Source organism: Panthera leo, chromosome C1 (genome assembly GCF_018350215.1).
Source record: "Panthera leo isolate Ple1 chromosome C1, P.leo_Ple1_pat1.1, whole genome shotgun sequence".
Classification (NCBI taxonomy): Eukaryota; Metazoa; Chordata; class Mammalia; order Carnivora; family Felidae; genus Panthera; species Panthera leo.
This window is the reverse complement of record NC_056686.1, coordinates 24615439-24643416: the sequence shown is the minus strand read 5'-3', so window position 1 is coordinate 24643416 and position 27978 is coordinate 24615439. Positions and strand designations below refer to the sequence as shown.

At 56.3% G+C, this 27978-nt stretch overlaps 1 protein-coding gene across 3 annotated transcripts; it reads right to left on the bottom strand.

The window, feature by feature from the left end:
* Positions 1–144: 144 nt before the first annotated feature.
* Positions 145–27371, bottom strand: KIAA1522 (KIAA1522 ortholog). Of its 3 annotated transcripts, none has more exons than XM_042954127.1 (7): positions 27137–27371; positions 6715–6885; positions 6575–6630; positions 6158–6281; positions 5462–5578; positions 2806–5370; positions 145–2374 (listed from the first exon to the last, which is right to left on the bottom strand). In XM_042954127.1, the coding sequence occupies exons 1-7, from the start codon at positions 27369–27371 to the stop codon at positions 2352–2354; spliced, it is 3291 nt and encodes a 1096-aa protein (XP_042810061.1). In that variant the 3' UTR covers positions 145–2351. The 3 variants fall into 3 exon arrangements, with proteins under 3 accessions (XP_042810061.1, XP_042810062.1, XP_042810063.1); XM_042954128.1 differs by lacking the exon at positions 27137–27371 and adding an exon at positions 18236–18341; XM_042954129.1 differs by lacking the exon at positions 27137–27371 and adding an exon at positions 8837–8951.
* Positions 27372–27978: the final 607 nt, after the last annotated feature.

Genomic DNA, 27978 nt, shown 5'->3' with positions numbered 1-27978 from the left:
ATGGATGACCAACACTTTGACTTTTCCTTCGTGATAAAAGCAGAAGAGGCCCACTTTGGGGTCCAGTGCTTACAGGAGGCAGAAAGAACATTCTCTCATAATAGTGGGCCCAGACCACCACCCTGTCCCTCCATTAAGAAACAGCAAACCACAGCCACGTTTTAATCATTTAATTAACACCTTTGAATGAAACACACACACACAGCTCTTTCATGTGTCTCACTCAGGCTTCAGGGCAGAGGGAATGGATTTGTTTGTATAGACATATCAAAGACTCAAAAATTTAAAGAAATATATATATATACTTCTCTCTCTCTAACATTTTTATGGAAATTAAAAATCAGAGGCTTTTGGTCTCTCCATTTGCACTAGGTCAAGCTCATTTACCCCAGAGGACAAAGAAGGGTTGCCTCTTCTAGATCCTCCCTTCTCCTTTGTACTCTGTCCCACCCAGTGGGGAAACAAGCTCAGAAGATTCTAACTGAGGATAAGGAGCTCAAGTAACGTTGGGGGGGAAGGGGGGGGGGGCGGGGAAGAGACACAGAAGTTGGGCTCCCTCCCATCTCCATCTCCAACAGCTCCAAGGCTGCTGCCAGGGCCAGGTTTCTTTCGTGGAGGCTTTGGCCTGGTCTTGGTTCCCAGGGGGCTGGTCAGGAGCTCTGAGCAAAGCAGTGCATCCTGACTCTCCTCTTTCCCCGGCTCACTGGACAGGTGCGACATGTACCCAGCAGCCGCTCTCCATTACCCAAAGGGCAAGGGAAACCTTGGTTTACAGCCACAGGGAGAAGACCGCAGTGAGGGAGGGCCCCAGGAACCTGGGCTCTCGTACCACATCCCCTGTGTTCCCAGCTCTGGTTCTGGGAGGGGTTCAGCCTCTCCACAGAAGCAGCTGAAAGTGAGGTTCCTCAAGCCCAAGTCACTGTTGAGGAAAGAGGATCAGGCCAGAAGGGGTGGCCCTGGTGGCAGTCACACTACTGTGAAGGGAGGCACCGGGGCCAGTGGGGAAGCCAGCTTACCTAGATAGGAGGCACAGGCTGAAAATAGGTCATTAAAATTCCTAGAGGAGACCTCAGTAGCAGAAGCTGATGGCCAGGGGGCAATCGCCCAGCCTGCTCCCTAGGAGCACTGAACCCCCTTCACTGACTAGGGAAGAGTCTGGAATAGAATGCACCTTTGGCTTCCTTCCCATCCTTGTCACTCAGCGTCAGCTCCCCCCAGTGAAACCACCTGTGCTGAAAGGCAGCTGCAGAAAGAACATGCACCGAGTAAAGAGAAAGGTCAGAGAATGTAATCTGTAGGGCCAGGTCTGGGCCCACTGCCCAAATAAGCGCTCCCCTGGCCAGACCCTCCACCCGCCTCCCTCAGGGCTTCCTGCACAGCTGAAGGGGACACAGCTTCGCCACAGCCCATGGGCTCCTGCCTCTGAAGCGTTGTGTCTGCCTGCCCACCCCAACCTGATCAAGTGAAACAAGGGGCAGATGCTTGGCATTACCAAGTGCCCGCTGAGAGGCCTCCCTGTTCTGTCCTCCCACTCTCTGAGGACAGAGCCTGTGGACCTCCTCTCTTCTTCTCCCTCCCACCGCCTCCCTCATTTGGGCCCAGGCAGTCCCCACTTCTCGTCCCCTGCATGGAGCACCTGGCAGAACTGGAAGGCAGGTGGTTGGTGGTCAGTTGAGGCACAGGAAGGCTAACCCCTGCTGCCCCTTTTGTGCTTTGGAATTCCACAGCCCCGCTCCTACCTCCAGCCTGGAGAAACCTGTGGGAATACAATGACTCGCCCACCTCCAAGAACTAGGAAATGAGCAAACTGGATCGGAGGGAGCAGACTGGTCCCAGCTATGGGCTGGCTACCGGGGACTGATGCTGCCGCCATGTAAACAGGCCCTTAGAATGAGGCTTCATGGGCCCTGGAGGATGGACATGCAGCCACTTGTCAAAAGTGCTTTGATTCTGGACTACAGTATGTGCATGATTTGGACACGGGGGGGCGGGGGGGGGGGAGGAAAAATTCACGTGAGGCGCTCTCCTCCCAACCGTGTGGCCTCAGGGCCAGCAGGGGGCGCAGCCACCCACTCCCACCAGCTACCTCCTTCAAGATGAGGCTAAGGCCAAGACAAGCAGCAGCTGCCAGAGGGGAATCCATCCAGGGAGGAAAAGGCATGAGCTGGATGACTTGGAGGGCAGGATCAACACCAGGCTTGCATAAATATCGAAGGCTGTGAACGTTAAGGCTGCAGGCATCCTCTCTACTAGGTTAAGTGTCTGCCGTATCGTCTCATCCTTGGAGCTGCTCAGGTCCCTGAGATTGTATTCCTGGGATGGGTCAGCCGTGCCAGTGAGGTGCCTGGCGGTCAGACCAGCTCTTTCTGTGGGTCTGCGGCAGGGGGAAAAGAAGGGACATTCAGCAAGGGGCCTCTTGGCTTAGTTCTGGCTACTAAGAGCCCAAGGCACATCCTCACCTCCTCAACTGACCGATGCCAGCAGCACCAGCTAGATGTGTTACAAACAATACCTCTGACATGCTAATGTAGGCATCACTGCCCTGCACTTTATGGTGAGGAACTTAAGGCCAGGATGGGTAGATAAAATGGCAAAGTTGGAGTTCAAACTCAGTAGGTCTGACTTCAAAGCCCTACATACCATGCTCCTTCACTAGCTTATCAACGGTGATCGCTCACCCTTCCCAGGCAGCCTGAGACCAGGGAAATCTTAAAGATCCAGTAACAAATTCCCAGTAGTGGGACTTCAGACACCTGCTTCCCAACACCAGTGATGGGGACCCACCCCCACCCCCACCCACCGTACCTGAGCCAGGTGGGCCCAGCTTCTGCTCCTCCAGGCCCACCAGCTGCATGACACTTCCATTCTCCGCCAGCTCCCCCTTAGTCCTGTCTTCAGCATGGAGCCCGTTGGTGGGAGGAGCAGTAAGGGACTCAGCCCGAGGAAAGCTGGGCGAGGTGGATGGCGGGACTCCCACAGAGGGCTTGCGAGCCACGGGTGGGGGAGCTTTAGGTGGCTTCTTTGGGGCTTGGGGTGGCCACTGCTCTGAGATGTTCCGAAGTTCGGCCACCAGATTCCGCTGGAGGTCAGCCTGGGTCTCAGGGGACACTGGCCTCTCCAGCTGCAGCTTCTTGGTGCCCCTGGAGAATATGAAGCTGGCCATAGAGGCAAGGGACTGGGGAGACCGTGGCTCCACCTCAGGCGGTCCATTGGGCTGGGCACTCGCAGGGTCCTTGCTGGCAGCCAGACCGGAGGCCTTGAGTTGGACAGCAGCATGGAGCCCTGAGGAGGGGGCAGGCGCTGGGCTGGCCCGCCCTGACAGGGCCCTTCGTAGCGGCTTCTGGGGGGCTGACGGCCCGGAGGCCGGGGTTGCAGCAGCCGCAGGAGCGCCCACAGAGCGCAGCCGAACCATCTGCAGGAGTGAGGGCGTGACCAGGGGTGCGCCAGCATCCTCCCTGGGAACCCCGCTGCCTTTGCTGCAGCCCACCGGTTCCTTCCGTGGGAGCTTGGCCAAAAGCCCCGAGACAGAACCAGCTGGAGGTGGGGCTGGTGGAGCCGGAGGAGGGTCTGGGGAACCGTGAAGCTGGCTCTGGGAAGAGACAGCAACTGAGAAGGATGAAGCAGCCAGGGATCTAACAGGCTCTGGGGGGCCTGAAGGGCCTGCAGGCTCAGGGCCAGCCACAGAGAAAAAGGCCTCCTCAGGTGGGGGGAAGTCAGCCATGGAAAGGTCCTGCACCTCCGGTGCAGGAGGCGGGGGTGGGGGCCAGTTGGGGTCTTGGAGGGGCTCCTCAGCAGTCTCTGGGGCAGATGGGGCCTCAACGACCTCAGGCTTCTTAGTGGGTGGGGGGGGAGGATGATAAGATGGGGGTGGGGACGGTGGGGGTGACTGGTCTTTGGAGGCACTGGGGGACTCCTGTGGCGGGGTCAGGGAGGTCTGCGGAGTTGGTGGGGGCTCGGGACTCACATCAGCAGTAGAGACCGGCCCGGGGACCACAGCAGGAGTGGCAGGAGCGGGGGCAGCTTGTTTAGGACTCTTGGACTTGGAAGGGGGTGGGGAGAAAGGGGCGGGCACCTTGGGGTGAGGAGGTATGGCAAACCTGTCACCCAGGGCAGTCGACATCTGTGTACCAGACCGGTCTGAGGGGGCTGGGTCAGAGGATGAGGAACATAGAGACGTGAGGGAAGAAGAGACAGAGGCCCCAGGGGAACGAAGGGAAGTGACACGTTCTGGTTTAGGGGGTTGGGCCTTGCCTGGGGAAGCAGGGGCCCCTGTTAGACCCTTAGGAGGGAGGGTAGGAGTACCACTTTGGCTCGAGTACCCACTGGAGGGTGAGAGCGTCCGTTCTGGGGAGCGCGGGGGACGCCGGGAGCCACCTGGAGACAAGCCAGGCACCCAGGTGCCTGCTGAGTTGGAGGGACACGGAGCTGCCCCCGTCCCTTCTGCCCCACCAGTGGTGGGTGGCCGAGGCAGCTGTTGCTGCTGCTTCCGCTCAGGCCTGGGCGGCAACCCCAAGGGCCCGTCGGGTGCTGCTGAGCCCCGCTGATGGAGTGAGTAGGTCCGGCGGGGAGGTGGGGGGGGCCTCTTCAGCTTACGGAGGGACACGCTCCGGCCGGACAGCTGCCCACTGCTCCGAACGCTGACAGTGTCGGAGGCCTCGGCCGTGCTGCCCCCGCTGGGAGAGCCCCTCCCACTGCCCCCCTGGGGAGGGGGTGCCACGCTACTGCTAGCCAGAGAGCCCTCGGGCTGACCCTCAGAGCCACCCTTAGAGGAGAGGGTAGAGCCATCAGACACGATGGTCTCAGAGGACTGAGAGTGGCTCCAGGTGTCACTGGAGGAGGAAGGATGGCGGCTGCGGGGCCGCGGGCTGGAGGCCGAGGAGAAGCGGCCCAGCGAGCGGACAGAGGCCGGGCTGGCCGACAGCAGGCTGCAGCGGCTCAGTGTGCGCAGGCTGCAGCGGCCCAGGGCCACCACGTCCACCGTGGGCGGCAAGACAGCATGCGGAATCAGTTTTGACAAGTAGGTGGCCTGGGGCGAGATGGACATGGCTGGGCTCAGGGGTTCTGGAGGCCCTGCCCCTCCTGTCAGTCCGGGCACCGCTAAGGACATGGGCCGTGTCACTGGCGGGGGCCGGGCTCCTGTGGACCGCCCAACGAGGGTGTCATCCCGGTAGACGCGGTCGATGTGGCGCTGCAGCATGGCCTCGGCCTCGGCACCGGCCTGGGCCCGTGCCTCCAGCGCCTGCAGGGACACCCGGGCCCCTGTCTCTGAGGCCGGGCCCGCTGGACGGCCATCCACCGTGGGGATGCGGACGGCATCCCGAGGACCAGGAGGCCGAGGGGTACCTGGTGCCTCACGCTCGTTCCGCAGACCTGCGAGGGACAGGGAGGACCGGGGGGTCAGCGGAGGGTTCAGCCAGAGCTCCCGACTCACCACCGCTGCCCTCCTCCCCGCCAGGCTCACCGAGTTCCTTCTGCACGTGCTGCGGCAGTCCCAGCACCGTGCTCCGCCTCTCGCGCCTTCGCCGCCCCGACTTCCCGGACGATTTGGAAAATGAGTCATGGGGTCGGAAGGTGGACCCTGGGGGCCAGTCCAGGGGAGAGAAACCGTTAGAGCAGGTCTCAGGACACATTTTGCAGAGCACTACTTCTGTGGAATCACTAATCAGTGCTCTGCAAAAAAAGATTTCCATAATCAAGGAGGCGTGGGCCAAGCTAGGTTAAACAAAGCTAAACACTTCTTTTCTAGAAGGCTGATCATTTCCAGTGATAATTTCCACTTAGTGAACAATTATTATGTGTTAGCATGCTGAACACTTGGCACTCGTTCCAATAATGTAAGTACTCTTAACCTCATTTTTATAGAACATCAAACCAAAGATCAGAGTGGTTAAGGGTTGGCCCAAGGTCACACAGCTGGGAAGCAGCAACACCAGGCTCAAACCCAGGTTTCCTGACTCCTAACTGTCCTGCTTTGCAGTCAATGTGCATGGTGAGTCTCCAAGAAAAACGCAGGATACTGTGTTTCCTGGATTCACTGACTCACAGAGCCTTGGGAAATGCCAGATGAAGAGGAAATGGGGCAAGGAGCAGGTGCTGGGACCGAGGTAGTGCCCACTGCCCCCTCCCCCGCTGGGAATCCTGGCCGGTGAGCAGACACCTTTGCGCTGGATCATCTCTGAGCGGATGGAGAGAGCGTCCTCTGCTGTGGAGCTCTCAGCCGTGTAGGATGTGGTCTGGCTGCAGAAAGAGATGCTGTCTTCATCTGGCCCCATCCGGGAGGACTGTTGAGGGAAGAAGGAGATCAGGCCCTGGCCTCAGACATCCCAGAGGCCTACGTGGGCCTCTGCTGTCACCTCTTCAGGGCTTCCCTTTGGAACTTTTGACTTGGATTCTCCCCAGCTTCACCTAGCACTGAGCGGGTTGTCAGCTGGACTAGCCCTGAGGGGTCATCTAGTCCAGCCCTTCGTGATACAAAAAGGAAACTGAGATCCAAAAGGGTTCAAAGACCATACTTGCCAGAGATTCAGCAGGAAGGGAAAAGCAGAGTCAGGACTGAGCTGGGGGCAGAGCTCACCTGGATGCTCTGGGTGTCTCCATGGTCCCAACCACCTTTATTCAGTTTCTGTTTTTCTGGAAGACACCAGAAAGGTGTGTCGGGCTAGGTCCCTGACCTTGGAGAGCTAAGAGGGATACTAGAGGGGAAGTGAAGGCTACCTTGGTGCTGGAGGGAACGGAGCCCCTCCTGGGCCTGCGTGTGCAGCTCTTCGAGGTGAGGCGGTCGCCCACTGGGGAAGAAGACATTGTCCTGGTGCTCATCCACTACAGACCCCGGCCCCTGGCCGGACCCCACACTTAGACGTTTGTCACTCTCAGCCTTGGCAGAGCCTAGCGGAACAGAGGAGGGAGAGAAGTGAGGCCTGGGGATGCACAGGCTCCACCACAACACACCCCAGTCCCAAGACTGCACACGGTCCCTGCACACACATGCAAGGCCTGCTTCCCCCAATCTGTAGACACAACCCACGGTTCTGAGTTATACACGCGATACACACAGCCCCCATGCACATATGCAAACTGTACCCAAGAGTACACATCTGAGCACCCACACCACACAAAGTTCCCCATACCCAGGGCACACAAGCCCACCATATATGCACACAACACCCACAGGCTTCAGGACATACACAAACAGCATCCCAGTATAAACACATCTGGGAACCAACATCGAACACAGGGGCCTCCAGAGAACACAGCCAGCCCCTAGGTCTATACACAACAGCTACAGTTCCCATTCTGTACATATACAAACAATACCCAAGTACATACACGACTGTGTATCCACATGTCACACAGGGACCGATGTAAGGCACCCTGTATACACATAGCCCGTAGCAAATACACTGTCTTGTCTCCACACCCCGAGCTTTACTTTACAGAAAAAAACCACCCCTTTCAAACACCCCCCTTGGCCCAGGCCCAGGAAGACACTGTGGGACACTAGGAAAGGGTGTGGGCTTTCAGAGGTCACAACCAGAATTCCCAGGAAGTCCTGGTAGGAGGGACAAATAAGGCACATGGCCTCTTATGTCCCCTACTCACCCATGTGGCTATCCCTTAGAGGAAAGAAGGGGAGGGGAGAAGGCCCTCCTCCGGGCCCCTCTAGCCCCAGACAAGGCAGCTCCAGCCTCTCTTGGGAGAACAGTCCCAGGCATCCCCCTCTCCTGGAGGCCCCAACCCCTGGTGCAAAGGAGCCAGGGATCCATTACAAAGGATCCTGTTACAGGCCCCGCCCATGGGGAAGCTGGTCATCTAATCCTGGGAATAGGGGGCTGTGTCAGCACTTTGCAGCTCCAGCCCCCCTTTTAAATGGAACCCACAACATAAGCAAAAGCGCTGGGAGGGTCATGTGACCTTGGCAGCACCTTGTAGAGAGGGGCAGGAACAAAACAAGCCCTTTAAAGGGCCACACCCCAGGATGAGGGTCTTCAGCTCAGACACCTGCCCATTTCTTCTTCCCTGGCCCACTCTTCAACAGCCAGCTCCTGCCCAGGGAACCTGCAGGAACCCTACAAGGTCAGAGCTCCTAAGTCTCCCAACAATCCCGATGAGTCTCACCTAATCCCTGCATTTTACAAGTTGGGGAAACAAGATCGACGGAAAGGCCTTGCCTACGGTCATCCAGCAAATCAGAGCCAAGACTAAACTCCAGGTTCCCAGAGGGGATACCTGGACCACACTCCAACCAAGGACATTTGCTTGCCCGCCTCCCCCCCACCACCCCCGGCGAAAGTCTGATAAACCATGGCCCCCATGTCTTAATCCAGGCCTCAAAGCCCAGTTCCTAGAGAAGCAGTAAGCAGGCGCACTCCAAAACTTCTCTAGGGGCCCCACCTTGGCCTCTAAACAACGTTTCAATGATCACGCCCCAAATTCCAGGGGCACTACTTTTCTCTCTTCTCTGCTCCCCACATCCCATCCTTCCACACATGCTGATTGACCTGGAAGAGGGTGCCCTGCCTCTCAGAACTGAAGTACTGGGATGTACCCAGTACAGTGTGGGTACCCGTGAAGGGAGGCAGTCTCACCCAAGGGCTGCAGACTTCAAGGTCAGAGACATCTGGATCCATCCTCCCAAACCCAAGCAGGGCCCAGACAAAGGCAGCGGAAAAGCCGCTGGACAAAGGCACAGGGGAGGACAGGGTAGTCTGGCCTCATTACTGCCCCCCATCCCCCACCCATTAGCCTTCCCCGGCTTTGATCCCCTTTTTACAGAAGGCTCTGGCAAATGGAGGTGTCGGGGTCCTTCTTTCCCCCCCCCCCAGCCACACCCACTCACCCTTCTTCTTAAAGAGCCCGAGGAGCACCGGAAGGCGGCGGCCCAGGAACACCACCATGACTGCGGGCGCCACTCGGGCCGTCCCCTATTCCGACCTCTCCGGAGCGCCGGGCGCCGCCTTCACCGTAACCCAGCACCGAGTGGTGCGAGTCGCCCGCCCAGCTGCAGAGCCAGCGCCAGGCAGGGGAGGGGGAGGGGCTGCTCTCCAGGTCCTCCTCCCACCTGCGCCACTGGTCCCGCCCACCCACCGACCCCGCCCCTCAAGTGGAGTGCCGTAGCAAGAACCATCCCAGATTCTCATGGGGAAACTGAGGCCCCGAGTCTGCAGATGCTTGGCTCTGGTGGAGAGTATGACTAGCAGGGCTGAAGACACTCAGTCCCAGGAGCAGACCATTAACCCGTCCCCAAGTCCTTTACTAAACCGTCAGGGGCCAGAGCTATGGCAGGGGTCCCAGCTGCCAGATGGTGGGTGGAACAGCCACTAAACTACACTTGGCATGATCCCCAAGTCCTCCTGGCTGGTGAGGGTAATTCCCTGGGGAAGGAACTCAGAGGTGGAGCAGCCAGGCAGCCCAGAACTGCCTGTGATGGCAAGTTCACCGGCGAAAGCCGCTGGGACACAGCCCAGGACACAGTACTAGGAAGCCAGGGAGATGCCCAGAGCAGAAACACAGTGGCCGGTGGGAACAACTCCTCCTGTGTATGTTCGGGACTTTCTTCCCACTTTGGTCAGGTGGAAGCAGCCCAGAGAAGCACTATGAACTATCCAAGGTCACACAGCAGAGGTAGGCTTCATCGTCCCCCTCCTGCTCTTCCAGCCCAGGATCCTTCCCACTGGCCTCACTCTATGACTTGGTGACTCTGATGAATCACCAGGTAGGGAGAACAGAACTAGCCAAGAAACCAGCTCACAGCTAAGGGCAGTAAAAGTGGAAGGTGGGAGGAGGGAACCGGAGGGAAGTCGGGCTCAAGTTCAAATCCAGCTCCATCACACACAAGTCATGACCTCATATGGAAACAAGGCCAATAAGTCCTCTTTATAAGACAGTTGTACCCATTCATTCAATCAGCAGTATTTATCGAGCTAGTATTGACAGCTATAGCAAATGGAGAATTTTGTCTTGGTCACCAGTACATCCCTAGCATCTAAATCAGTGCCTGTCACATACTGTGAGTTCAATAAACATTTGATGAATACATGAATGAGGTAGACTAACAATATAATTTTAGATTAGTGAAGACTGGGAAGCTATGATAGAGAAGGGGGTGCCTATAAGAGGCATCAAGGAAAGTCTCTCTAAGGAAAGGACATTGGAACCAAGACTCGAAGGAGGAGGAGCCCGCCAGGGCAAGTGCTGGGCACAGAGCCCTAGGGACAGAAGCAAGAGGAAGTGTCAGCCTTGAGGCAGGAGTGGGGGGGGGGGGGGTGTCTCCCAGAATAGAAAGGAGGCCAGTGGGGCTGAAATACGGTGAGCAAGGGAGAGAATGACAGGAGCCAGGTCGAGGTGGGGCCCGGTAGGCCATGGCAGAGTCTGGCTTTTATTCAAAGAGCCCCAGGAGGTCAATAATGAAGGTTAAACTGGGTAGGAACAGTGTTAAGAGATACCCTGGGCAACTCCAAAAAGAGTAGCCGAGAAGGTGGAAGAGAAAGTCTGTGAAGTGCTGTCCCCCAAACTTAACCTCAGGACACCCCTCTCTCACCACACCTTTCTCTCTGAGCCCCTAAGGATCTAAGAATTCACAGTGGCTCTCATGCTGCAAGACCCCTCTGCAGCCCCTTCCCCATTCGCTGCCCCACCTCTCAGACCACTCAGAGGATGAGCCCTTGCTCTCTAGAAAACAAACTTTTATGCAGCTGGATAGTATGTAAATCCACAAATCACTTCAATCTAAACAACAATCCTAAGAAGTGGGCACTTTTTTTTTGAGAGACCGAAAAAATGCTGTCATAGTTGGGAAGGGGCAGAGGGAGTGGGACAAAGAATCTTGGGCAGGCTCTGAGCCCAGTGCGGAGCCCAATGCGGGGCTTGACCTCAGGACCTCACGACCTCGAGATCATGACCTGAGCGGAAATCAAGAGTTGGACACTTAACCAACTGTGCCACCCAGGCATCCTGGAAATAGGCCCTTTTGTCCCCATTTTACAGATGACGCAATGGAGGCTAGAAGGGGCAAGCTGGGAAAGGGCAAGGTGGTATTTGCACTCAGGACAACTGGAATCCAAAAGCTATGCTCTGTCTGCCATGCCAGCTACAAACCCGATCTCCCCTCTGAACAAGGGCTGAGGGACCCTCTCATCCCCAGAAATTCGAAGTTTCTTGGCCACAGCCTCCCCTCTTCCCTCTCTTAGGCCAGACTCACCTGCCCCCTTATTAGTCCCGCTCAGACTGAGAAGAGCAATAGGCCTCATTACTTTAGGGTGATTAATGCCAGGTGCTGGGGGAAGGCAGTCTCTGCCCTCATGGATCTTAAAATAGCCCTTGGAGGCAGGTTCTCGAGGATTCTCTCCCATTGTTGATCATGGACCTGTGAGGCTCCGAGAGCTAGGTGACTTCCCAAGCCCTGGCTGGCTCCAAAACTGAAGCCTTTACCCACACAGGACACAGTCATCCTCAGCTACCCACTAACCAAGGAAACTCAGGGCTGAGCTCCACTCAGGGCATGGGGGAACATCAGCTCAAGGTCTCAGGCCCAAGCTGGCAGTCAGGGCCACAGCTGCAAAGTCCCAGAGGATCCAAGGCTCTCACACTTGATAACATCTGGTTGCTCCAGCAACACCCCTCCCCCCACACCCACCGCTTGGCCATAGCCTGAGGCCTCTCTGAGCCTCGCAAGGCAAGGCAAAGCAAAGCAAGGCAAGGCAAGGCTTGGGTCCACACACCTGTGACTTGCTTAGGGCGGAGCTCAGCAACCAGAGTCTCCAGTGGAGGGCAGGGACCTCACAAAGAAACTGAGGCCCAGAGAGTGGAAGGACCTTGCCCAAGGCTGTATTTAGAGCCTTCTGCCCTGGCACAGTCCAGAGGTGCAGCCTGGGGCTGAAGCTCCTGGCTCAGCCTGCAGCCTCCGCCTCCCCTCCTCCCCCACCTGCCAGAGGAAGGAAGCTTCCTGGATCAGAGAAGACACCTTGCTCTCGGCCACACCCCCTAACATGAAGGGCACACCAGGAAGCACACATGCAAGTTCGTGAGCTCAGATATAGTCCAACCAGCAGAAGTATGTGCGCCTGCACCTCCAAAATGTCCCACTGGGCCCCCCCCACACACAGGTGGGTGCTCGCAGGACCACGTCCACAAAGCACACCCAGGCCACCCTAGTCCGTGTCCTCACACAGGAGCAGGACCGCAGACTCACGCAGGGCCCAGCCAGGTGGCTGTGTGTACACAAAGGCAGGTGCATGTACCCACCACTGTGGGGCTTTCCTGAGCTTGGGGACAGGGAAGAAAGGGGGAGGGAGCCCCCAACCCCCAAGGCCAAGGGCACATTTGTGCGCATGCGTACACACTGTCTTGGCAACATCCTCCATGGGGTGAGGCCTCAACCTGCCCCATTCCAGAGCAAGGGGCGGGGGTGGTGGCGCGCCCACAGCCAGGCAGGCCTGACTCAGGGGAGAGGAATGAGGGGGGGAGGGAACAGCTGCCCAGGTGGCCTTACTCAGGAGCTGGAGCCCTCCAGGCCTGGGCCTGACCCCGCTCCCTCACCACATTTGACCACTGGCCAGGCCCGGGAGCCAGGATTCAGGGTGTTCAGAGGTCCTAAGCCCCTCTGTACTGGTGAACAACCCAGGGCCTTCCAACAGGAGCAGAACCCAGAACGTATGGAGATTTTATTCTCCAAGACAAAGGGAAATGAGTATAACAAAAACCTTCACGTGGAAGTTTCTCTTTCTTTTCAGTCTCACAGAACACCTAACAAAAAACCTGAAAGGTATGTCTGACTTCCCTTTTCACAAAGAGCACAAGGAGGCTCCAGGGAAAGTGACTTGCTCAAGGTCACTCAACCAGGAAGTGGCTGACCCCACACTGGAACTTGGGTCTCACTCCAAACACTGCAATGGTCCTAAGTCCGAAGAAGTTAAGGGATCAGGGGGGCTGCATGCAGCCTCAGTCCCTGCCCAAAGAGGGGGAGCTCTGCACCCCACTTCTGCAGAAGGGAAATCCCCCTCCTCTCTCCCCTCAGTGGGAAGCCCCGCCCTAGAGCAGAGCTGCAGAGCTGACAGGCCGGTTTTAAGATAAATATGGGGGGGCAGGGAGTGCCCCAACAAGGAGAGGAGGATCCCATGCCTCAGGCGGCTGCAGGAACCAGCAGTAGTGCAGGGAGGAATTAGCTACAATAATATTAATAAATGTCATAATGAGTTTCCGGGTCAGTATCTGCTCCTGACAATGACATAATAATCTCTCTGGGCCAGGGTGCGAGTCTCAATTTCCAAAAACCCTTTCCTTTGTTCCTTCAAGGCACAATTATCCCTACCTTATATATGGCAGAGAGGCAGCCACGATGAAGTCAAGAGGGGAAAAGCCTGGGAATCAGGAAGCCTGGATTAGAGGCCTTGGACAAATGAATCAGCCTCTCTGGGCCTCAATCTCATCTGTAAAGGACCAACACCTACCTCATGGAGTAGCTGGGAAAGCCAAAGCCACACAACCAAGTGTAAGCACAAAGTGTGGTCCTCAAGGGAGCTTCTGCCTCTCCAGGGTGTAGGGGTGGATAAAGGTCTCTCTCAGGCCCCTCCGCCTTTCTACTGGTAACAGGATAATAAACTCACATGTATTGATAGTACCAACTGATTGAGACACACATGATCTCACTAAATCCCCCTTGCCATACAGAGGCACTCCCTCAGGGTCAGTGACTTACCTAAGGTCACACAGCTAGTAACTGGCAGACTCAGGGTGTGTGAACCCAGCTCTGACTGGCTGCAAAATCCTGTTCTTCCCATGCCACCAGAGGCCTCCACTCCCACCCACTTCCGGAGCTCTCTTCAAATCCCAAGTGGCCTTAAGGACCATTATTAAGATAAAGCCTGATAAGGGACACTTTAACAAGAGTTCCCTATCAGCTCCTCAGTGACTTAGTCCTAATCCTCCTGTTTGGGAGGGAAGGGAATTCCAAGCCCAGACCAGAGACCCCAGGGCCCTGGGAGTCAAGAGCCTCAAGGTTTGAGCTCTCACTGCCCCTCAATTGCAGCATGATGCTGAGCCAGTACGTGCCCTTTTCCGAGCCTCAGTTTCTTCATCTGTGAGATGGGAGGGTTGGAGAAATGATCTCTAAAGGTCCCTTAGCATGTGGGCTCTGCCCCTAGGAGGGTAGTGTCCCCCACTTTGGGTCAGGGCCTGGGGCAGCAGCGGGGGCGGGGGGTGATCCCTGCGACCAGAGAGGGCTGGGCCAGCCCCTTGTCTGCAAGCCCAAGGCTTCCACAACCAAGTCCAGACACACTGTTGGTCACAATCTCTCCCAGGAAGGGGGAGGAGATGTAGGGAGAAGCTGGGGGGTAGGTGAGTAAGAGGAACAGGACTTTTCCCAGCTGCGGGACCTACCAAAGACCCCTGGTGCTCCAAGTACAGAGGCAGGGGGAGAGATGAAAGGAATTCCAGGTGGTCTGACTCCCCCAATGACTTAGTCTATTCCCTCAATCTCCCGATCAGCAAGATGGAAACAATAAATCCCACGGGGGCAGGGGAAGGGGGTGGCTGTGTATAAACCTGACAGTACAAGGTCTGGGAAAAAGAGGAGGATCAGGGGCATCTGGGTGGATCAGTCAGTTAAGCATCCGACTTTGGCTTAGGTCATGATCTCCCGGTTCTTGGGTTCAAGCCTGGCATCGGGCTCTGTGCTGACAGCTCAGAGTCTCCCTCTTCAGAGTCTCCCTCTCTCTGCCCCTTGCCCCCACTCATGTTCAGTCTCTCTCTCTCTCAAAAATAAATAAATGTTAAAAAATTAAAAAAAAAAAAAAAAGAGGAGGGTGGTATGGTGGGGGATGCTCCCGGACTCCCAATTCACATCTTTCACCAATCCCCCAAACTTCCCAAGACCAGACGCCAGTGGGCCTGGGGAGGGACGGGGGTGTGGTTGGATTCCTGAGATCCAAGGCCAAACAATCCCAGCAGGTTAGTATCTTTCCAGCAGTGAGAAGGCCTCTCCCTGTCCACCCTTACCATTCCCTTTCATCCAAGGGCATTGATCCAATGGACCAGCCATTCCTTGAATCTCAGTTCTCCTTCCATTTCTCACCTGCTCCCTCTCTGAGCCCTTGGGGGGCTTCGGTGCTGTCCTCAACCCCTGCCCCTCTCCCACAGTGCTTCCTCCACTTGTGCTCCCCAAACCCCCAGGGCCTCGGGCTTTCTTTGCCCAGAGGACCTGCAGGCCCCTCAATCATAAGAAGGAACCCATCTATTCCTAAACTGATTAAGGGCACAGTCTTTAAAATTTGATAGGCTTGAGTTTGAATCTCAAAGCTACCTCCTTGCTGAGTGGCCCTGGGCAAGTGACTTCACTTCTCTAAGCTCCAGCTTCCTCATCTGTAAAATGGGAAGGATAATGGCTTCTAGCTTATTTCTATACCTGTTGGGGGACAAATGAATTAACTGACGAAAGGGTTTAGCACAGAACCTCATTTTTATCTCTGAGTTATTATCTCTGTCACCAACCCCCCCAGCAAAGCAGCCTGGAGCATTAAGCCTCCACAGCCCTCTCTGGCCCATACGCCCAACATCTGATTAATCCCAGGTCCTATCACTTCTGCTGCCTCCTCCTCGGTGTGTCTGCAACTGCCACTCCTCTCCACTCCCACAGCCCCCACCCTGTCCCTAGCCCTCACCTCACCACCTCTCCCCTGGATTACTGCAACAGCCTCCAGACTGCTCTCTTGAGCTTCCACTCTCACTGCTCCACCCCCCAACCTGTCCTGCCTGCACCTGCCCTGTTCTGGCGCCATCTTCCCAACACAACACTTTCATAGGCTCCTCCCTTGCTCAAACACCTTCACTGGCTCCCTATGGTCTACAGACTCCTGCCCTCTCTGCTTGCCTTGCATCATTTCCCTCATCCTCTCACAAACGAATCAAATGGATAAGTACTCAAACCCCAGTCCCATACCTGGGCAGAGGCCCAGGCTGAGGAAGCCTTAACAATCCTCAGCACAAGTAAAACCAAAGGGATTGAAGTTTGCATTCACAATGGAATTTCTCTTCCCAGGCACAAGGAAGAAGCCTCAACCAGTTTTCTCTCCAGCCTCCATGCTCAGGTTCAACTCTTGCCTTTGTTCATGGCCATTTCCCAGAGCTGAAGAGCATCCCTGGTCATCTCTCTCTCATTTAATCAACAATCAGGACTCCCTCCAACCCTGTAGTTTCTTCGAAGGCCAAATTAAGACCATCTCTCCAGTTTTCTAAAACTAGCCCCAACCCAAAAGCCTTCTGAATATTCCTCAGCCCCCACACTTACTTCTCTGTTGTCTTGACATTGCTTTCTGGTTTCTTAGGACCACCTTAAAGCCTGGTTGGTGCCTGAGTTGCAGCAGGAGCTGTAAGAGCACAGGGACTAGTGGGCAAGAGACTGTAAACCTAGTCCTCTCATCTCCCTCTCTCTCCTACCACAAATGGTCACAAGTCAGCACCCACAGTTGGTTCTCAGGAAACCATCAGATTAGAGTGGCCACGGGAAAGCCGGGGAAGAGCCCCAGCCCCACCCCTTGGTGCAGGATCTAAGAGAGACAGGTGGTCAGATGGATTTCAGGATTGCTGGGACAGGGAGACTACTGGAGGGTCCTGGAGTCTCTCATCAATCCACTTTCTGAGGAATCCTCAGAGTCTACCAGAACATAATTAACCCTTTTCCTACTGTTATTTTGATCATCACTGTTATTCTTCAAACCGCTACTAGCACATGACCTTAGACAAGCCCACCTTCTCTATCCATAAAATGGCTAGACAGAACCGTAAGGGTCCCAGAAGTCGCCTAAGCTATGCCCCCCTTATTTCACAGACAGGCCCTTCCGTGGGAGCCAGGAGGTCCAGAGGAGTGAAAGCAATCTGCTCAAGGTCACCAGAGCCCATACCAGAGTCACACTGAAAATCCAGACCCCCCAATTCCCAGCACAGGTTCTATCTGTCACCCCCTGCCCCCGTGTGGAGGGATGAGATCATCAGGCTCATTTCAGAACCTCTAGGAATGTGGGCCACCCTGGGAAGACATGGGTGGATTCTCCCACCACAGCCAAAGGAACCCCACCCCACCTTCTCCAAGATTCTTCCACTCCCAAAGGCCAGAAGGAATACCTGCCTCTGTTGGAGATCCCCTTATCTTCCTCAGGGGGAAAAGCAGATCTAACCCCGAGCCCCTACCCCATCTCTGGATTCACCAGGTAAGGGAACTGGCCACCCTCAACAGCCCCTCCTCCAGCAACCCTTGGGACTCTGGGGGATACCCTGAACTGTCGCACCTGCTGGGGAAAACCAGGAATCCTATCTCCCAACCCTAGAGTTGGAAGCCTTCTCCATTCTCCCCCTCCACCCACCCCCCACTTGGAGGCTGGAATGTGACCCGCGGAGGGATCCCGCAGCACGCCGGGAAGGGCTGCGTTCCAGCTCGGTGGCTGCACTGAAAGGGGGACATGCGGCAGCGACCACGGGAACCGCGGGTAGGGGGAAGGGGGACGACAGGCAGCGGCGACGCAGATGGGGGTGGGGAGAGAGCCCAAAGAACCAGTCCAACTCCCAATCACGTCAAACGGAGGCGGCCCATAGTCTCCAGCCCCCTGGTTTCCTGCTTCTCTCCTGCACCTTTGTCTCCCGTCCCTCCTGCAAACTTTCAGCCCGTTGGGGGCTAACAAGTGTGAGTGTGTGTGTATGTGTGTGTGTGTGTGTGTGTGTGTGTGTGTGTGTGTAAAAGTGCCTTAGGGTCGGTCTTTGAGCCTGAGTGTGGGAGTCTGGTTGGTTGTGCAGTTCTGAACCCGTGGGTACATCTATGTGCCTAAGACGCTGGGCAACTGTACCTACATGACTGATGTGTGTGTGCGAGTGTGCGAATCTGCGCGTGTGGTATAATTCCTGTGGCTGTGTAAACCGTATACCTAGGTGTATGTACCTGTCTCAGGGTCTGTGCGTTCTACAACGACGCTGTGGGTGTAAACGTGTATGCGATTTTGCGTCTGCATGTCCGTACATTTGAGTGGGTGTTGTGTGTGACTGTGTAAATTGTGAACATGGACGTGTGCCCGCCCGTGGGTATTCGCATGTACGCGTGTCTCTTTGCGCATGTGAGGGGTGGGGTCTGTGCGGGGGATTCCCGGCCCCCCACACTCACACCCACCAAGCCCCGGGAGGGGGCAGCAGCGGTGGCGGCGGCTGCGGCAGGGAGACCCTCCTCCCCGCCTGCCCCGCCCCCACCCCCGGCCCCTACCTGCCGGCCGCTTCGCCGACCGCCCGAACCGCCAGAAGCTGCGGGCCCGGGGGCCGCTGGGGGCCTTCCTCTTGTGGTGTGAGTTGCCCATGGCGGGCGCGGGAGCCGGCGCGGAAACCCTAGCGCAGCCCAACCAGCCCGGCCGCCGGGCCCGCAGCCCCGGGAGGGAAGCAGAGAGACGCGCGGGCGGCCACCGCAGGCGCCCCCAGCCCCAGCTCAGCCACGCCTCCAGGCTTTGCGGCCAATGGCCGGGCCGGGGGCGGGGACGGTGGAGGGGCGGGGCCTGGCGCGCGTCCCGTAGGCTCCACCCCTCCCGGGACCTGGGAGACCAGCTGAGCCACCCCACCCAGAGCGCTCGGGAAAGGCCGGTGTGTCCAGGTGGGGCAGGCGGGTCGCCAGCTCTCTCAGCCCAGCAGCCGCCTCTCTGAGGACTGCAGTGGCGCCCAGAGAACGAGGGCCAGGTCTCCAGACAAGGGGGGTCCGGAGCCCCGCTGCTGCTGGGGCCCACCAGCCACCACCCCGTGAGTGTCACGTGTCTGTGTGTGTATCTCCTGTCTCTGTGCCTGTGTGTACACATGTATCGATCTGACTGTATTTCTGTCTTAATAGTGTTTCAATAACAGCATCCTTTTATATAGCGCTTACTATGTGCTAGGCACTCTGATAAACTGCTTTCATGCCACAGAACAATTTTATAAGGTAGGTAGTTTTATCATCCCCGTTTTACAGATGGGGAAATAGGGGTTCCATGAAGTCAGATGACTAGCCCAAAGTCAAACATCAGTAAGCTACAGAGCTAGGACTCAAACCCAGACTGACTCCAATATCCGCTGATCCATGCTACTACCCCTACTGTTTATCTGTGCCTCTGCATAACCTTGAAGGAGGGCATGTAATTGGGCATTGGTAACTGTATGCTTGAATGTGGCTGTGTAGTTGTGTACCTGTGTACATATCTGTGACCCTGAACGTGTGGGTTCCTCTGTGTAAACATCCATGTGCATCTATCCATATCACTGAGTCTGTTTTCAAACATCTGGATATGCGCTTTTGTGTACCCACCTACGTAACTGTGGCAGGCTCTGTCACATTGTGTCTGTGAGTGTAAGTAATGGAGTGTATAGGTAAACATGTGAGGCCACTCATGTCTGTGTGCCCCCCACTCATCTCCCCTTATACAAGTCTTCATCTTTCAAACCTAGGCCTCGCTTCACCTCTTCTAAAAACCTTCCAGGCCGCCACGCTATCCTCACCTCTGTGTCCTCACAAACGCCCTTGTGCCCAGGGCTCAGCAGCCTAGGCAGTGACTCTCCTTTACCATTGCTCTGCCCTGTCTCTCCTACTAGGGGCAGCATGGTGTAGCAGAGAGACTGCTGGGCTAGAAGTCCAGAGCCTTCAGTTCTAATCCCCATATTGCTCATCCTTTCTGCCACCTGGGTAAGCCTGTCCACTGCACCAAGCTGCCTCTTATGCCCAGTGGCTCCAGGGCACCCTGTCCCTCCCTGCAAAATTGGGGAGTCAAGCCCCACCCTCCTTCAGGTCCATGCCTTGCTAAGAGTTTGCGATTAACAACAGTGCAGTCCCCGAGGGGTTATATTTTATTCATCCACTCATCACGCATACACTATATACCAAGATGTGTGCACCAGGTTCCCGCTTTGCAGAGAAGAGGGTCCTGGCATCAAAGCTGGGAGACCTCGGAGTATCTGCTAGCCCAATTCCCCTAATTTACAGATGGGGCCCATAAAGGAGAAAGGTGGTATGAAGGAGCAAAGAGAACACTCAAGGGTAGCGTCCAGATCTCTTGACATAAGCTGAGCAAGGGTGTATGCAAAGAACTTCAAAGTCTGGAGTGTAGCAGGTGCCTTGGCCTTTGCAGGAGGCTTTGCAGTAACTGCCCTGCCCCCAGGTCAACTCATCTCCCACCACACCCCTCATCAGAGCTCCAGCTGCACAAAACTGCTTGCCACACACACACCCATACACACCTCCAAGCCTTCCCACATGCTTCTTCCTCTTCCACCTTTGCCTGGAAGATTCCCCATTTTCTTCAAGATCCCGCTGGACAGTCTCTTCCTCCAGGAAGTCTTCCTTGCAGCCCTCCTCCCCCAGCTCAGCCCTCTGTGCTCCCACAGGCACTAGTGCTGCACTCTGATAGAACTGATCACACCTCACGGCCCCCCAGCACCCTCTGCAACACCATTCCAACACTCGTCTCGAGACAACAGCTTGTTGTGGTATCTCCCTTTCCAACCAGAAAACAAGTTCCTCGGGGACACTGATCGCCTCCCTCCTCTCAGCAACCCCAAACGCAGCACAGTGTCGGGCACGCAGCACGTCTGCTGTGCGGTGTTGAACAGGACCTGGTGGAGGCAGAGACGGTGGGGCTGGCCCGCTGACGCGGAGGAAGGTGGTGATGATGTCACTTAAGTACTGGGAAAGGTGAAGAGGCACCGGCAGGAGAGTCCCAGTCTTATGTTCTTTCACTACAGAGGCTGTGCTTGCTCCAGGATCCTGGAGAAATAGTACTGCCCACAGCCAAGAGCATGAGAGAGCCTGGGGTAGGACTGTGGGAAGACGTAGCTGGTATGGAAGACCAGAACTCCTAGAAACCACAACACTGGGCTGAGCACCTGGTGACTCTCTTGAACCATGGTGAAGACCTCACCTAGCTAGAGGCTTGGAGGAGAGGGGTGTCCTAAGCAGACAGGGAGCAGACCCCAGCAGCAGCTTCCTGGGAATTATGCACTTTGCCAGAAAATTTGGGGGTTAAACCCTTTGCAAGCTGAGCTGTGTCTGTCTCCCCTCCATGCCAATCACAGGGCTGGGCACCTTGTGAGTAGGGCTGACAACCCTTGATGAACCAGCCCCTGGGGGCAGTAAACACAAAAGCACAGAGACAGTGGAGTATACTAATGGGAGAGACCCAACAGCGATTCCACCCCTCCGGCCCATAGTAGCTGCTTCCAACCTGCTTCCAGCTTACTTCCTCCCCCAAGTCAGCCAAGGGCCTAGAGGTGGCCGTGGGGTATGCTGGGGTATGCTGGTATGTTGACAGAAGGTGGAGGTGTGGATACCTGCTCTCCCTGCCCCACCACCATCACGGTGGCCCAAACAATATACAATGCCTCCTCTCATTAGTTTTCATGGGCATGTGACAGGCCAGGAGCAGCTGAGGCAGCTTTGAGGTTTGGGGAGACGGGGATTTCCAGGGGACAGCTGGGTAAGGGGAGGCTCTCCCTCTGTCCTTTTCTGACAAGAGTGTAGATTTTTCTGGCCACAGGGCTTAGCCACCCCAGTTCAGCAAACTTTGCTGCCAGCCCTGCTTCAGGGGCAGGAGATGGACAGAATAGTGGGGGGAGGGCCCATCCTAGCCTGAAGGGGATTTCCAGAACACTGGGATGTGTGCCATGGGTGGGGATTTGAGGCCTCCATCAGGAGGGAGAGGGAGAGGCAGCTGGAATGAGCCCCTGAAGGTGTTGGAGGTAAGGGAGGGGGTGGAGCCCTTCTTGGACTCAGCTTCCTGCTCATCTCATCCCACTCCTGGTAGAGGCACCTCTCTGGGGCTGGATTTTCCATTTGAAGTCTGAACAAAGGAGTAGGGAAGCTAAGGTCAGCCTGGCAGGTGAGGGTTCCTGCTCCACCTTTAATGCTGGCTGGCTGTGTGACCTTGAGCAAGACACTTCGTCCTCTGGGCCTCAGCTGCCCATCTGTATGTGCCATTATGGCAGCCTGCAGCATCTCAGGCCATCAACTCTGAGCATCTAGGATCCACAGATGCCCATGCTCTGGGGCCCATATCAGATCACCTAGCTATTACCCAAAGCCACTTTGCACCAGGCCCTGTGCTGGGCAGTGCAGAGGGAAAGGACCATCAACCCAGTCCTGCCCTCAGGGTGTTCAAAATTATGAGGTATGGTGATTCCTGCAACCCACAGAACCCAGAGAGGCAGCTGGCCCCAGCTCCTTGCAGGCGCCTTGCCTGATTCCAGCACTGCAAATCCCTCAACCCCAGCTTCCTTTCATCCTTCCATTTTTGTTTACATGTCACCTCCTCTGGGAAGCCGTCCCTAATCTCCCCTGGGATCACTGTGCTTCCCTCCTTTGTCACACTTCTTGACCCTTCATTACCTATTCCATGTCTGGTTCCTCCCTCAGATTGTGAGGTTCATGAGGACTGGGACCTTGTCTCTCATTCATCCCCAGAACAATGCCAGGCACATAGTATAGGTACTTATTACCCAATATTAAATACTTAATCAATATTTTGAAATACAATAGTGAGGCACCCTCTCCCATCTGGACCCAAGGCAGATAATGCCCATCCCTTCACAGGGGCCTGGAGGAGGTGGTCCCAGATTCCTCTAAGGAAGTCACTCCCCCATTGGCCGTATCCCACAGCAAAGAGAAACCTACCCCTAACAAATTGGTCCAGGCCCCAGGCTAAGGACACTGAGATGTCCTACCCAAGAAGGTGGCCAGAAAAACATATACTGTCCAATTCCAAATCCCTTAAGCACCCTGTTCTAGTCTGGAGGCAGTAAGTTCCCTGGGGGCCATCACAGAGATGAGAACACTGGTGCCAGGCCTTGAGAGATGAGCAGGAGTTCAGTGGATAGAGAAGTGAAGATATGCACACCCTAAGTAGGGGAGACGGCACATGCAATGTGGAAATACATAGAGTGTTTACTGAAAAGCAAACAGACACTCTCCTGTCCTTAGATAGGCAAAGTGTCCATTACCCAAAGTGCCTTAGGGTCCTGACTTTGTTTTGGAGCTCCTCAGGCCCCTTCCTCAGCAGAGAGAGATGGCATTGTTCACACTATTCTCCTGGCCCTCCTTACTATAATATCTAGGCCACTCAGTCCCAATGTCTTGTACATGACCGGCCAAAAGGCAGCCTCTCCTTTCCTGAGCATAGCTCCCACCCTCATGGCCCCAGCCCATCCTTAAACCAGAATTCTAGAGCCAGAGAGGCTGTCAGAGGCCATGAAACCCCATCTTTGTCATGACGGGGCATGTGTGGCCCACCATGGGGTGCCACAGAACGTGTACAGAGCACAACTCAAACTCAGGAGTCTCTCCACAACCCCACACCAAGGGCAGTTCTCCCTGAGTGAGTGGCCAGAGTTCTTCAGGTGAAGTCTGCTGGACTCGGCAAGGTGGCTCCTGAATTCTTTGAGTACTGAAGTCCTCTAACTCTGATCCCAAGAATGATCCCACTCCCCACCCGGCCACTGTCCACTGCCCGCGAGTAACCTTCTTCGGGAGGGCTACATCCTCCTATGTACTCCTCTCCAGAGTCAGAAACACACCCAGCCTCATACTGTTTTGTTTGGAGAGTGTGGCCTCTGGAGGCCGACTGAGTGCTTCTGTCATTCCATGCAGGTGGGGACCTTGCCTGTCTTGTCCCAGGTATCCACGTTACCCTGAACAGTGCCTGACACTACATAGTAAAGGATAGGTCTTTTTCAAATGAATGAAGCCGAGTGACCTATTTTCTCCCCTATAAATGGTAATAACTGCCCACCTCTCAGGCTGTTGTGAGGACAAGGGAAAACACTCATAAAGATGCCCAGCCGGGGTCTGCCAGAGAGCAGCCTTCTTGTTACTTCTTCAAGTTCGCCAGCACCCTGCTCTTCTACGCTTCTCACCTCCTGCAGAGAGCCTCCCCTGATTATCTATTTGGGCTCCAGTCCTGGCATCTGTCCCAGAAACACTTCCTCCCCACATACTTGTCTGGAGTCCAGGTGATATTTCTGGAAAATATGGCCTCTTATTTGTTTACTTTTTCTTATGCCTGAGTCCTCTTGTTGGGCAGAGGTAAGATTCTTTCTGTGGCTCCCGCCTCAATCATCATCACCACTACCACCATGGGTATCTGAGGCGTAACCAAGAGTGGATTTCCAAACATGGATCAGCTAATGTCCAAGTCCTCAGCATTACAACTGCAGAAACTTGCTAGCCTCTAGACCTTTCTCCACAGCTTCACAAAGCACTTGCATGGCTGTTATCTAATTGGGTCCCTGAAACACCCCTGTAAAGCCAGGATTTATTATCCCTGTTTTACAGATAAGGAAACTGAGGCTTAGAGGGGTTTAATAATCTGCTGGTGTCACATAGCCTGGGAGGGGCAGCAGAGTTGTCCTGTCAGCCCTGAGCCTATTCTCTCCAGACTGGGTCCTTAGAGCTCAGGTGATTAATAGCAACCCTTTGCATTTTTGTGGTGACTTCACTTTCGCAAAATTTTCACGTCCCCTCTTTTGAGAATCGTACAGAGACAGAAATCTTGGAGTCACAAACCCACCAAGGCAACGTCCAACCAGAGGGTCACCCCTGTGAGAAGGTCCCCTGTCTTCCCTGAGCCAGTAATGGAATCAGTGGGACCACAGAGAAGTTGCTGCCCAACATCACAGGGCTTGCGAGCAACTGAGCCAGGATCTGGACTCTTATTTGCCTGACTCTCATACTCCTCCCACTCTGTCAACTTCCCTTATTTCTCTCTGGACCTTTTCCCTTCTGTAGAATGGGTTGGATGAAAAGATCTTTAAGCCTTACCCCTGGTCTATGTCCCACCTGTATGTCTTATTTATGAAAACGGTACCGGTTGGAGAGGCAGATGGTTTGAGTTCAAATCCGAGTTTGGGCAAATTCAGCACTCACTGTCACTGAGCCTCAAATATTTTTTCATCTGCAAATGGGCTCAAATGAGATAATGGATAAAGGGCTCCTGGCACATTCAGAATAATCAATAATTGTCAGATTTCCTCTCTTTTCTTTCTAAGTCTGTGCAGGGCAGTCCTGGAAGACAAGTGCTCAAAATTCTACTCTAAGCTCAGTTTCCCCATCTTAACTGTAGTGGAGTCAGATTAGGGGAGCCATGACCTGCATCTCTGGGTCTCTGGTTCAGAGACTGGGATGGGGGAGCTTCCCAGCAAAAGCTCCTAACCTCTCAAGAATTTTCCGTATATTCCTCCTTCCCATTTTCCCCAGTCTCCATTCTGAACATTTTCCCCAGAAATAGTTAAGCCTTCTTTGGGCTTCCCCTTCCTGATCAGCAGTGCCAGTGGAGATTAGAGAGATTGGATTCATTTGTCTTCATAAACAGAAAAGAAGTTGGGCCAGGCAGGTGACAAGGAAACAATTGGAATAATAGGAGGCTGGAGCAAAATGGAGCAGGACTTCCTCCAGTCATACCCAGGGCCACCCCCAGACCTGGGGAAACAACAGCCAGGGGCAGGGAGGTGTTTCCCATGCACGTGAGCTCAAATCAGGCCGACTGCTGCCCAGAAAGCCCAGTGCTACTGGATACCAAACACAACGCAGGGGGAGGCCTAGCCACTGAAGCAATGACAGATATACCCCAGGAGGTTGGAGCAGGGACTTATAGGATCAGCTTTCCCAGCCCCTGCCTCCAGGCTGGTCTCTGGGGAAAGGGGTCCACTTCCCTGGGGTACACCACTAGCTTTCTATCTCCAATCCTCACAGTCTGACCACAATCCATCCTGCTGCAATTCTGACCCAAGCCCTCTTGAGAGGGGGATGACTTCAGACCGAATCCCAGTGGGACAGCCTTAGGACAGACTCGGGCATCCAGTTGGGAGTACAGAGCCCTTGGAAACACCCTTCGCCCAAACCCTCCCTCAGGGCTTGGCCCAGCCATCCCTGCCCCAGCACCCTGACTTCTATTTGTGCCTGGGCCAAAGGGGAGCAGGGCCCTCATCCAAAAGGAAGATCAGGCCGGATGCAATCACACAAGAGGCTTTTCACCCTCTTCCTGACCCCTCAAATGTTCCTTCTAATTCTCCTGCAGAGGAGGTGGTTAAAGGACACTGGGAGGGTAAACACAGATGGGATGGGCCCGCACACACCGCCATTTCCTCACCTCTGGCACTGCAGCAGGAGCCACAGGGAAGGTAGACTTCGGAGCAAGGCAAGCCCCAAGGGAGCCCCACCCTCTTGCAGAGACTCATGCCCTACCCCTCAAACGGGAGACAGAAACAGAGGGGGGAAATGAGAAAAGAACCAAGCAAGTGCCCGAAAGAAAAGTGACCCCAGCAGGGATGAGCCAAGTCAGCCATCCGCCCCCCCCCCCACCTCCCCTCAGGCTGCCCATCCATCAGGCCAGAGAGCCCATAGACAGGGAATTGGCTGTTGTGTTTTAAGTACCCATCACAGCCCAGATACAGCTTCTCCGTTAATTTGGGCCTCAGTTTCCCCCATCTGTAAGCACGCTTCCAACACTGGCATGTTTCTACCAGGCCTGGGGGAAGGAGTGATGGGGAGGGGCGCCATGGTTCATTCTCATCCGTGAGCTCACCACCCCAGGAGGTGGATGTTTGCGGTTTGGCCCAGGGGAGTGGTGAGGGGAGCCAGGTGGGAAAAGCTAACACAGTTAAGAACCTAAAGCATGCTATGCCCCACGTTGGGTCCTTTGTGGGGCTGAAACACCTTTTGAGTGCAGTTGACCTTCCAGACCTGGAGGAAGCCCCACCAGAGACGCAAGGCCACTTGCCTCTCCCATGGGCCCCAGGCCAGAGCCAAGTCTCTGACCCCCTGACTCAGCAGAGGGCAGAACCTGGGTGAGCCTGGGGGAGGGGGACTGCCTCACCGTCCCAAGAGCCAGATTGCCAGCACTTCCTGCTTAAACCAGGAGATTCCTGCCCCAGCCGGGGGTCCCTTCTCTCCAGAACGGGGCCGGGCTGACTCTTGGCGATGCTGGCGGGGTGGGGCGCGCAGAACGGGGGTGCTCGGGCTGAGCCCCGGGCTCTTCGCTCCCCCCCACCCCGCCCCAGTGCCTAGAGGCTCACCCCTCCAACGCGCCGCGGACCCCTGGCTGAGCCACCCTGGCCGCACCCTCGGCGCCGCCCGGCGCGCAGCCCAGGTGCCCGGCCGCCTTACCTCGGCCTTTACCCTTGGCCCTCCTGGCCTTGTCGTCAGCCTTCTTGGCCCGGGGGGCGGCCGGTTCGGCGCCCTCGGCCCCCGCCGCCTTCTTCTTGCGCCGCTTGCCCCGCAGCCAGCTGAAGGCGCGCCGGAGGCCGGACGCGCCGGAGCGGGACTTCTTCCTGCGCGGGGGGCCGCCCGGACCCCCCGGCTCGTCGGCCGCAGGTGCGGCGGGGGGCGCGCGGGCCGCCATGGCGCGGCGGGCGGACCGGGAGGCGGGGGTCAGGCCCCCTGCGGCGGGGCACCCATGCGCGGGGCGGGCGCGCGGGCAGGCGGCAGCCGCGGGGAGACGCGCGGGAGAAAAGTTTGGGCGGCGGAAGCGGAGCCCGCGGGGAGCGGCCGGGCGCCGGGAGCGGCGCGGGAGGGGCAGGCCGGGCGGCGAGCAGGCGGGGCGCGGAGGCCGGCCGGGAGCACAGGAGGGAGCGGCCGCGGGGCGGGGGCGGCGCCGCCTGCCGCCCTCCCCGCCGCCTCCGGCCCGCGGCCCCGCTCTGGGCTCTCGGGGGGCCCGAGGAGGGAGAGGTCGGGCGCCGAGCGAGCCGCTCCCGTGTCCTCGGGGTCGCGCGACGGCCCGGGACCCAGAGGGCGGGGTCGCGGGGCGGGGCGGGAGGGGCGGTACTGAGGTTCGGTGCCGGCGGGGGCGCGAAAGGGAGTCCGCCTCGCCGGAGGAGGTACGATGAGGAGGGGGCGGAGAAATGCTCGGGTTGGACCCCGGGACTGCTAGGTATCCTGAGTTCAGTTCAGGAGGAGATGGGATGGTTCTGAGATTCTCCTGGAATAAGGGAATTCTGAGAATTCTTTCC

Bases quoted from the DNA above. Each gene is read 5' to 3' on its own strand.
- KIAA1522 (XM_042954127.1), bottom strand. From the start codon at position 27,371: ATGGCGGCCCGCGCGCCCCCCGCCGCACCTGCGGCCGACGAGCCGGGG. The intron at 6,886-27,136 runs GTAAGGCGGCCG...CTGTTCCGCTAG, and splicing joins GGCCAAGGGTAAAGGCCGAG to GCTCTGCCAAGGCTGAGAGT. The intron at 6,282-6,574 runs GTGAGCTCTGCC...TTCCCTCAACAG, and splicing joins GAGACACCCAGAGCATCCAG to TCCTCCCGGATGGGGCCAGA.